Consider the following 12,333-nt stretch of genomic DNA (forward strand, 5'->3'; position numbering starts at 1 on the left):
CAATTGTTACTAAAATAAAAACTAACAAGAACTGAAAACAAATTAATGTGACAATAAAATAATGGCATAAACTCAGAACTCAAACTGTAAGAAAATTGTTCATGTCAACAGTACAAAAAATCTAAACTCTGGTTAGTGTAAAATCCAATGGTTTACAAAATAGGAGAGTGGGTGACAGTTTTATTGCTGCATCTGGAATTTCAATCAGCATGTAATTATTTCTTCATTTGTCAACATCAGTATGTTTTGCTATTCTGCAAGTACTCTATTCCCTTCTTTTTTGCCTGGCCACATAAAGTACAATAGAATAATTCAGAATGACAAATTATAAAATGTACTAAATACAATGAAGAAAAAGAAGAAAAAATTCTCCAGTGATAGAAATTTTTTTAAACCTTGGGTTGTAAAATAAAACCTCTCAAACCATAATTATGATGAATAAATTAATGCTATGCCTTGCTAACTGAACAATTTACAGTGAGAATAGGCAGCTTTAGTTCTTTAGTTCCTATCTGAGGAAGACTTTGTTCCAAAACAAATCCAGCACTGAAAGTAGTAGTTCCTCACTCAGATACTCCATCTTCCCTGGCATAGGGGTGTATTTCAAGGAAAAAAAGAAGAAAAATGTTAATATTTATTAGCTGGAATCACTCCATACACAAGAAATGTAACTAAAGCTGAAAGATAATATTCATATCAATGTGCTCCCCACTCTTAAAGTCATGACACGAAATAACAAAAAAGTCTGATATGAAAGATCTCTATCTAACAGACATAATTGAGGGTTTTTTTAGTCTTTAAGCTGCAAGAGATCACCTGCACAAGATCTCAGAGAGAATATTTATTGCAATGAAGGGGATTATTCATCATTACTGTTTCATTGACTAAAGCAATGTAGAAGTACTTTCAGCGAAAGTTGATGACAGTAATCTTTTCAAAAATAATTAGTATTGCACAAGAAATTGAATCTAGTGTGCCACAGAGAGAAATTTTTAAAATTAAAATGCTTTCGAAAAATGCCTCAATTGTCCTGTAAAAACATTCAGAACAAAGTGCAAGAAAATGGCATATACTACCCCCTTATTATTCTTTTTGGCTAGTCATAATCCTGAAATGCTGCCCAGGTGGTTGCTTTCCCTAGCACCAGATTGAACAGTTGCAAGTCAATAGTATGAATTATTTGCTTGTTTTAACCCAACACATTTGCTGAAAAGACTGATTCTTGGTGCTCTAATGCATGACATTACTGCATGCTTATTTCTGCAAGTACCAAAGTTGTTTTGATGAACTTACCATTAGGCTGCTTTATAGGATGGACTGCCACAAGACCCAAAGGCTGGTGAATGTTATAAATCATAACTGTCTGGTTTCCTCCATGCCATTTATTGGCCCGAATTACTCGATTAGTATAGCGGTCACTCCAGTACACAAAATCTTCAAAGACAGTTAGACCATGTGGATGCTGCAGTATCTAAAAAGGCAAGGTTGATTACCAATTTACTTCTGGAGATTTCCAGATGTAAAGCTTGCAATGAAGTAATAACAGAGGTGAGCATAATTTTTAAACAAACAAATAATGAAGCAACTGTGTCTCAAAAAACATTTTCCAGAAAAAAAATAAAATATCATCTATTGTCTAAAAACAATACATTAATAATGAGGAAAATATATTTTTTTTAAAGCTGAAATGCCATATAGACCTTGTGAGATAAAGAGAATGAGGAATTAACAAAGCATTCTAACTACTTTGGGCAGAACCCACAGATAAAGAGCCAACTGCAGATTTTCAAAAGCACAAGAGGAAATGTCTAGTGAGAATTATAGACTTGTCAAGAACTTGCATCTTTTATAAGCTCCCCTAAAATTTACCAAAGGATGAAAGAAGGTGGCTCATCTAGATTTCAGATAACTAGGAGACCATGAACAGGAGTAGAAAGATTGCCTTGGCTCCTATATCAAAATAACTGTATCTCCAGTCAAAAGTAAAAGTCCCAAGAGTCAATTACTGAAAACATTCACATGGTTATTGATACCACTTTCTGTGCGCCAGCTGAACATCTGCACTATTGTGTTGGTACAAGGACAGTGCTACAAGCTGCCAGCAGCACTTTACTGGGAGATAGACTGTAAGACGAATGATCTTGATGGAGTTGCTGCACACAAATCATAGCACAAAACCCTTCACTGCTGTCAAGAACAGTAGCAATAATCACTCACAAAATTTCAGGAAAAGTTTCTCCAGGCTTTCTCTACTATATTTGCTTACAGAAAATGCACCACCTAGTAGCAGCAGTGTCAGATGTCACCTTCAGATTTCATACACGCAGACAGAACAGATGAGAATGCTATAAAGCACCAAGTCTACATGTAGCTCCAGACTCTGCCGAAGATCTTCCGAGAGACTGAATAGGATAGCAATTTCTCTTTTTCCAGCATCAGGAAGAAGATAAAATACTTCACATCTACTTCACTCAATAATTTTGAAGAAAAATATACCCAAATCTATGACAATGAAAATATATTTTTCAGTACTATCAGCAGGGACACAGGAAAACAATGGCTCCTTATTAATGTCTTACCAGATCACTTGCAACCACCTGTCGTCTGTTGTTTCCATTGTAATCACAGAAATCAATATAATCAAGATAAGCATCAGCAAAATAGAGAAGTTTATTTGGATAATCAATGGAAAGTCCATTGGGCCAGTAGATTTTATTATTAATAATCACTGTGCGCATTTTGCCATCCATGCTGGCTTTTTCGATACGAGGGTTTTGGCCCCAGTCCGTCCAGAACATTACATGAGCACTGAAAAAAATAACTCATGGTTAGCAATCTGGGGAAAAAACCTAGCTGCCTACTGAGAAACATTCCATCAAGGGTCTTTAGCCAAAAAGTAGAAGCAATCTTTCTATGAACAGTCCTACCTAATGATACTGAAATAATTTATTTTAGCAACATGTTTACTGAAGATATTACAGTAATTCCTATTATAAGAATTCTTTTCATACTTCTACTGCTGTTTCTATTTGTCAATAATAGCAGCATATAGAAGCTACTGGTGTCACTGGTTTTCAATGTTGATTATAATCTCATTCTCTGGCTGCTACATAATAATACAGACTTACACTCTAACAGGTATGTATTGATAATATTAACAGCACTGAATCTGGCAGTAAACAGAGTTCAAGGCATTGAAAACCTCAAAAAATGAGTAAAATTTTGTACATGAACAGTTCAAATAATCACTTTAACTCTATATCACTTGCTGTCTGAAATGGGAAGGCACTTTTGTGATAACAATTCAATCTAGATAATTATTTCAGACTTGGAACTATGAAGGTAGGCAAATGACACGAAATCACATAAAGTTTGTGGTATACCACCAACTGAAGTGAGACATCATAATTTTGAATTAATACTTCTTAACTTGGAAGAAAATGTAGAAAAATCTTTTATAGGTAAAAAGCCATATTGTTATACTGAAACAGAGCAACATATCATACTGACAGGGTGGAGTACATACCAGTAATTACTTCATTACTTGAAATATTAATCAACTCTTCAAACACACTAAATTGTTTTAAGTTGTCTCTTCCACTTGTCATTTACAATTCCAATACAATTTGGCCATGTCTTAAATTTTAATAGTTACATCATAAAATAAGCATCTTACTAAAAAATAATATTAATAATCTTACTCAGTTCTGGGATCTAACACTAGTCCTCTTGGGTTTGTTATATTTTCACTGATCAACACAGTCCTGTGGCTCCCATCCATTTTGGAGACTTCAATCGTTTCCAGAACAAAGTCTGTCCAGTAAAGGTTACGACCCACCCAATCCACTGCTATACTTTCAGTCACAGTGACACCACTGTCAAACACCTGTTCAATAACAAAAAAGCAGGTGGAGGGGAGGAAAAAAAAGATCACATTAAATTTTACCATTTGCATTTCCATAGATATGGAAAATGATGAACCAAGTTTCCAATATCTTCTAGGTCTATTATGCATAATGAATCACGATGTACATATTCAAAATTATGGCAGAGCATAAACCCAAACACTCCTATTAACTTCAGCAGGTCTATTGAAGAAGTTGGAATTTACTAATAGGAAAACCAGTTTATATTTTGATGTTTAAAAAAGGACTTCTTGAAAGCATTTAGTTCCCGTTTTCAAACAGCTACATGAAATGTTAGCTTAGCATCTACAAAGTTGTTTCACTTTGCTATCTCTCTTCTTACAATATCTGGATTTCCCTCTTCCCCTTTGTTAACTGAAGTTACAGTGTCTTCATTTTCTCTCCATAAAAGACAAGAAAACTTACTCAGCAAAACTTACTATTTTTCGGTCAGTCCCATTTTGATAAGCACTCCAAATTTTATCCTGTGTTGTATCAGACCAAAAGATACGATCTGTGATTGAATCAAAATCAATAGCCACAATATTTGTCCCATCCCGAACCAGAGAATAAATACTGTGTGACTGAGAAGTGATGTTATCCACAACAATTTGGTTACGACTTGCCACCAGCAAAAGAAGATTCCCAGATTCTGTCAGAGGAATAGAAATTAAAATAAACCAATGAGCTATTCAACAGTAACTGGGAGAAAAAGAAACACTGGATAATTTAACATGACTTTACGGCATCAAAACTCTAGTATCTAGACATACATATTGAAAGGACAAATTCAAATCAATTCTCAGGCCAAGATATAGCATCATATCCAATCTGTCCATCCTGACTTCTAAATCTACCTTGGCTTTTCTCCATAACTCTTTCTACACATTTCCCTCAAGGCTCCTATCCAAACTGTCTAAACAGTTTGCTGTTGACATCCAACACTCATTCCTCCATAAACATCCTTCATCTCCCACTCTCGATTCAACTCCCAAAGTTTTTGGCGCCTTCAATTAATCTACTCTGCCTGTGGCCCCGGCTACAGCTGTGGAGTTTCTGATACATTTCGTTTGCTACTCTGGGGTTCCAGTCGCCGCTCCAAGGCTCCTGCCACAGCCCATTTCCCCACCCAGCCCGCCGCCATTACCCCCTGAGGGAGACGCGGCCGAGCTCGCGCCACAGCGCCCCCTGCCGGCGCAGAGGAATCACCGCACCCGCCGGGCCGGAGCCAGCAGCGCCCCTGCCGGCCGTGAGCCGAACTGCAGCGGAGGGAAGCGCCCGCAGCCGAGAGGAGGCGGCCCCTGGGCTCTGATGGGTTTGTTGTTGCTGCCGCTGCTGCCACTGACAGTTGCTGGCCTGTTTGTCTTGTTATACATATCTACATGTGTATATATATTAATAAAGAGCTGTTATTCCTTTTCCCATAGCTTTGCCTTTGAAAGGCTCTGAATTTCAAAGTTATAATAATGATTCAGAGGGAAGGGGGTCATATTTTCCATTCCAAGGGAGGTTCCCACCTCCACCTTCCTTGGCAGACACCTGACTTTCAAACTGTGACACAAAGCTGGACATTTCTCAAGCACTGCTGTCATTCTTAGACTGACATCAATGTTTCTCACCTGCTGCTTTACAAATCCTCCCATTGGCTTCTAGAATGTATCCTTCATCACAATAACACCTAAAAGATCCTCTCTCATTGTAACAGTGCTGACTACAAAAGCCTGGAGGGTCACATTCATTAATATCTTCACAGGTCTTGGAGTCATTTGCAAGCTGGTATCCAATAGGACAGGTACACTGAGCTCCAAAAGGTCCTTGAATACATTCATGAGTACAGCCAGCATTATTGTCAGAGCAGCTTTCCTGATCTGAATTTGGGTTGGGGAAAGAGATAAGCAAATAGTCAACAAATGCTTCCTATGACAAATTTAAGTCTTTACAATTGCATTATTAGCCAAAGACTGCTACTAAATCAACTGCAGAATCTCTGTTATGCAGTGTGAGAATGGACTGTGGTCCTTATACAAAATACAACATACACAGTGCACATTAAGGCAGGTAACAACACTGCATGTACTGAATCCCATCAACTGAATGCCAAACAGAAAGCTGGCTAAGTATATAGAACAACTTTTTCAAAAATAGCTAGAAATATATGAAAATTTACCACTCCAATCCTAAAGCTGTATAAATAACAATTTAAAATAGTTTATAATCATACCTGGCTGGGGTTCATCTGAGAATGTGCATTGATTAAAGAGAAGAAGGAGGAAAGAAGGAAAGAAAAAGATTATGTTTAAATCAATTCATAATCAACATAAATACAAATTCTCGCTACAAATGAACTTCTTGATTTTAATCATGATTCTTGAAGTTAAAAATTTAAAAGAGAATATTAAGGACTGAATCACATTTCATCTGAGTATAAAGCATACTATGCTTTAGTGAATGTGTCCAGGAATACAAAGTTCATTCCCATGTAGTTATATAAAAATGTAAAGTCAGTGGGAATCACACTGGAATTCTGAGCACAAGATTGGACATAGCAAATAAATTCCTCAGTCATCACTGTAGTATCTTTTCACTGAAAGCAAGTTCCACTTAGAAATTTGAGCTCAAATTACATTGAGCTGACATTTCTGCCAGAAACTTTGTGACATTAAATCGAGCATGCTGAATATTCCATTTCTTTCTGAAGACATGACATATAGTCTACAGCAGATAATTGAAGGGTAACTTACTGCACAAGGGGGATTCATCAGCTCCATTAGGACAGTCAGCAGAATTGTCACATACTTTGCTGAGATTCACACAGATGCTGTGACCTGGACACTGCCACTGCCAGCTGGGGCACCGGAAGGGCTGAGTTGGACAATCTCGCTCATCGCTCATATCCCTGCAGTCGTTATCCCCATCACAGATCCACGCTCGGTACACACAGTTGCCATTGTCACAGCGGAAAAGCGATGGAGGACATGTTCTGGCAGGACACCGATGATGTTCGTCTGAGCCATCTGCACAATCAACATGGCCATCACATTCCCAGTTATCAGGAACACAACTGCCATCTGATTGACACTGGAATTCATGCTGGTGGCACATCCCTGGTGGTCTTGTAGCTAGAACAGTGACATTCAACAGTTCAGAAGCTGTTTCAATTTTAGACAGAGAAGCAAAACCACTATGTACAGTTCATCTTTCATATAACTAGTTACAGTGCTATTAAGAAATGTGCTGCTTGTAGATCAGGCCACAGATTCACAGTGAGTCAATCTATATGACATTTCAAAATGTGACTAATTTAACTCCTACTTTATAATGTGGTCAACAAGGCAATTCAACTGTTGTTATACTTTGAGCAAACATATTTATACCTATGCACCTGTCCAAAGCTACAGAAAATTAATTTCTCCTTCACCACCATGTGTTGTGGCATTTTAACTAATTTAAGTGTAAAAAAATTACTCAAAAAAAAGTTTCAATCTAACTCTCATAAATACCAGATTTTTCAGATTAATAGACTTTATTTTACTTTCAAATCCTGAGACTGAAATGCCAAGTAAAACAAAAAGTTATAGCCAAAAGGAAGGCAAACTGTCCTCTTTGCTTGGACCATCTACTCTTGCCAGCATAATCTGCTTAGTCTACTCCAATATGATTAGAGGGATGAAGCACCTCTCCTACAAGAAAAGACTAAAAGAATTGAAATTGTTCGGCCTGGAAAAGAGTAAGCTTAGGGGTGACCCAATTGCGGCCTTTTTTATAGGCTCCCTTCAGATACTGAAAGATGGGGAGAAAATTTTTACAAGGGCATGTAGTTACAGGACAAAGAGGAATGGCTGCAAACTGAAATAAAACAGGTTTAGATTAGATATTAGGAATAAATTCTTTACTGTGAGGATGGTGAGGTACTGGAACAGGTTTTCCAGAGAAACTGTGGATGCCATATCTCTGGATGTGTTCAAGACCAGGTGGGATGGGGCTTTGAACAACCCGGTCTAGTAAAAGGTGTCTCTGCCCATGGCTGGGGGGTTGAAATTAGATGACCTTTAAGGTTCCTTCCAACCCATGCCATTCTATGATTCTATGATATTCTTGCACCGGAACCTGTGTTTGAAATTCCTGCTCAGGAAAATGATGTAAAGACAAATTTCCCTGAAAATAAGATTTCAAAGACAATATTTTACATAGAAGATTAAGTGAAATTTCCGAAAGCATCACTTAATAACTGAAGTATTTCTTTCAGCATCAATGTACTTACGGCAATCAGCCTCGTCTGAGTGATCGTTACAGTCAAAAACACCATCACACTGGTAGTAGGTGCTGATACACTGGTCTCCACTTAGACATTTAAATTCTGTGGCACTGCAGTTATATACTACAAAATTTAAAAATATTGAATGTTATTTATTTATTTTACAGAGCTAGACTGCATCAGATTTACCCTACAGGTGCTAAGTCTGATATGGTATCAATTCCACTGAAGACCATAATTTCCCTGAGGCAAAGAAAATGCAGTGACTTTGTAATTCACAGAAAACAGGGGAAACAGATTTCAACCCTCCATAAGCAGCCCAGACATCAAAAGCATCACAAACAGGATTAATTTAGGGATGGGTTTATTATGCTGTCTTAGAGCTGGTAATATGAGATCACCAAAGACTCCTTTGGGGGCAAGTGTGAAGAAACAATAAAGAGGCATTCAACAAAGAAAGTTACACTTACTGCAGTCATGCTCATCAGCACCATCTATACAATCTTTGTCTCCATCACAGACATAGAATGGGTCAATACAGCGATGGTCTGGACACTGGAATTGCCTGGGTTCACAAGTACCTGTGAAAGCTATTAAGAATGACAATAAATGCAAATGTGTTTCTTTCCTCTCTTGAAAGCAGCATATTGCTGAGAAAGTAGAAAAGCATTACCCCTAACTTGCAGATTATAATACAGCAACTAGCAATCATATAAATTATAAGCACTAATAAATTAATATCAGGAAATTTTTCATTTATATGTAGGCTTGGGCTCATGGAAAATAAACAAAAGATTCCACATAGTGGTAAATAGCTCAAAAGAAAGTATATGAAAAAGTTACTGTCTTACTTCTGGTAAAAACTTCCAGTCTAGATTAGCTGACTACACCATTAGCCATCAGTGACATAACTCATGAAGTAGGTGTTTAGAACATCTCAGCTTTAACTGCTTTTTGCTAATTACAGTGGATGATGTTATGCAGCATCATGATTGTGATTACCACATTTGCCCCTTTTAAATTTTTTAAGTATTTCTCTGCATTCTACTTTGCCCTGAAACTTCAAATTAGACAAGTTTTTCACATCTTAAGGACTACAAAATATCAGTCAAAATTAGATACTAGTCCTTTTTTCCCAATCTCGTTTATTATCCTTATACCAACAGATATATCCGTGAAGATATGCACAGCTGACTAAAAACCAACAGATAGTCATGATACTCACTGCAGTTTTTTTCATCTGAGCCATCACCACAGTCATTATCAGTATCACATAGCCAGACTCGTGGAATACATCTTCTATTATCACAGGTGAAGTGGGTTGCAGGGCATGAAGAGGGTCCTTCTGTAGGACAATGCAATTCATCACTGCCATCAAAACAGTCATTATGTTCATCACAATGCCAGCGACCCGGAATACACTGTCCGCTGGCACAGGTAAAAGCTGAAGAAGCACAAGTACTGTCTGAATAAAAAAAAAAAAAAGTCTTTATAAAGAGCTTCAAAACTTGCTTTTCTTGCAACAGTTATCAGTACATTCATTATACTTAGAGAATGCCTAAAATATGCATCAAATTCTAAAGTGCAAATTGCTTAGAATTAAAATGTCTGTTATGCAACATGCTGCAGAACTGAACAGAATACTTACAAGCTTTTGTTAAACCGCAAGAAGCAATAAAAAATTAAACAGTTAAGCACTCCACAACAATCTAAAGAACAAGAAAAGGAACTTCTTCTAGTAACCATTTGCTTTATACCTTTCCCCAAAAGATATTCTAGTTATTCTAAAATGGCCCATTAATAAGAAACAGTTTATACTTCAGTCATGCTAGTTAGTCCTGTGCATTAGGGAGCACATTTTACTACTCTGTCCTATTTTCATGATTTAAAATAATTAACTCTGAAGAAGCACCAGATATGTCTTAAATGCCTCTTCGATATCTTCAGTATCTTACCCTCTCTACAATGCCTTATGAACTGTGATTATCCCACTGTTCTCTCATTTACTTGAACAACAAAATATTTTGTGTGAGACACTCTACTGTAATACCAGGAAATGAACCACTGTGCTTTTAATTTACTCAACTGTTAAAATCCAGATGTAGCAAATAGATCAGCACTGCCCAAATATTATGAAACACAAATCTTTTATTCTGATGTTAAGTGAAATAAAAGGCGTTGCTATTATCTTCGGGGAAAGTTAGGCAACGTCGATGGTTTTGTTGTTTTTCTTATGGTGCTATTTTTTAAGTGTCCTCATCTATACTAAGACGGCTTGTTCCTCTCCATGCATCCAAATTAGGCAAGATATTGATATTCTAATATCTTTCAAAATTTACAAAAAAATAAGAATAAAGACAACATTTTTCTTTAGAAAATACATTTTTCTTACTCTGTAAATAGAATTTTGAGAATAGCGAGATATGAATATTTTCATGCATAGTTTAGGTGGCTGATAGTGAATCCTGTATTACTACAATATAATTTCCGAACTAATTATATTCCAAGTAATTTCCAAAGTAACTAATTTCCCAGGAAGATTTCGGGATTTATTCACAGATGCAACACTAAAAAATTGGAGTTTATTCCAATGAAGCCATATTGACTCATTAAATTTCCTGAACTGCAAACAAGGAACCGTAACTGCAGATTACAGGGATTACTTACTTAAAGAACCACAGTCTTTTTCATCACTGTTATCATGGCAATCATCAACACCATCACACTGATAGTGTCGAGGCACACATCTTCCATTACCACAGGAAAATGAGTAGGAGCCACACTGCAAAGTGGGTGGCTCATTGGATGGATCTTCAACGCATGTCAGTTGATTCGGAGCCAGCTTCATGCCATAAGGACACCCACAAACTCTCTGAAAATTTGGTACTGGGAAGCAGAAATGGCTGCAGTCTCCATTGGGGTTTGTTCCTCTATTACAGTAGTTAGAGCCTTAAATAGTGATAGAGAAGATCAATGCACACACTACAGATAACATCTTGGCAACTATTAAAAGCACACAATAACTGTAAAAAAAAATGCTGCAGCAAGTCCTCGTTTTGCATACACTGCACAACAAGGTCAAGCTCATCGACAGCAATAGTAGCAGTAACATAAAAGAAGTGTTGCATTCCATACAATCTTCCTGACATAAATGTTTATGGAAGATGAAAACATACTATTAAATTTCATCCAATTTTCTGACAATTTTCAGCAACTGTCTGGAAATGAGTATACTACCACAAAGGAGAACCTCTGTCTGACCAAGGCTGCGAGACCAGATCCAATCTTGTGATACCAAGTAGTCAGGGAACCTTAGATTTAATCATATGTTTGATGAACTTATTGGCTGTTTCACAAAATTAACTACAATACCAAATCCTTGGCTTAGATCTTACAATCACATAGAATTTGAGAAAATAAGAAAATAAGGAAAAAAATTAGTGATTTATACATAGAAATTACTTGAAGAATAGTAATTTGATTAATAAACATTTACCCACCTTCTCAAAATAAATAACTTAGTTTAAATAAAACTTCTACCAGAAAAGGAGAAATACGAAGTTGTAGTTGGTGATACAATTACACAAAACACAATAGAAATATAACTTCATTTTGTTTGGTTGTTAAGTAAGGTCACAAAGCAGTGACTGGATGCAATAAAACAACAGATTTAAACAACTGGAAATAAATAACATGTGATTGCAAGTGCCTGTGCTGCCTCCTGTGCGTGTCAGTTATGATTCAGTGAAGCCATTCACAGAATTGAAACTGGAAATTTGCTGTCTTGACATTTTGTCTCTTATTCTCTATATCACATCCTCCCTCTGCAGAAGAAAGGGGCTCACCTATTTGGGAATGAGCGTCATAGGCTTTAACATGCATAATGTTACTAATGCCCCTCCTAATAATTGTCATTTCTCCTCCATCAGACTTCCTTACTCGAACTATTCCACCAAGTCTCCAATCAGTGAAATAGGCATAACCTGTTTCGAAAAATATTTAACATATTATATAGAAATATGGCATAAAAGATCAAGTATGATAAAAAAACCTTAGAAGACTTTTCATGAAAATTTAACCATTTTTCATAATTATTTAATGAAAAAGACAAAAGGACCTTCACCACTTATAAGGCTGTCAAAGTGAGCCTTCAATCACAGGCAGACATAACTT

The 12,333-nt window shown here is 36.7% G+C and overlaps 1 protein-coding gene across 1 annotated transcript in view; it reads right to left on the reverse strand.

Moving 5' to 3' along the window:
- LRP2 (LDL receptor related protein 2) overlaps positions 1–12,333 on the reverse strand; it is a gene marked incomplete at both ends in the record, with an annotated part of 108,778 nt that overhangs the window by 51,169 nt on the left and 45,276 nt on the right. Inside the window, 11 exon segments of the mRNA XM_084209121.1 lie at positions 1,294–1,471; positions 2,580–2,808; positions 3,702–3,886; positions 4,346–4,557; positions 5,525–5,773; positions 6,647–7,024; positions 8,167–8,283; positions 8,631–8,750; positions 9,386–9,625; positions 10,828–11,109; positions 12,006–12,143. Coding sequence (XP_084065247.1) covers positions 1,294–1,471; positions 2,580–2,808; positions 3,702–3,886; positions 4,346–4,557; positions 5,525–5,773; positions 6,647–7,024; positions 8,167–8,283; positions 8,631–8,750; positions 9,386–9,625; positions 10,828–11,109; positions 12,006–12,143 — 2,328 coding nt within the window.

This window comes from Fringilla coelebs, assembly GCF_963513975.1.
Source record: "Fringilla coelebs genome assembly, chromosome: 7".
In the NCBI taxonomy this organism is placed as follows: Eukaryota; Metazoa; Chordata; class Aves; order Passeriformes; family Fringillidae; genus Fringilla; species Fringilla coelebs.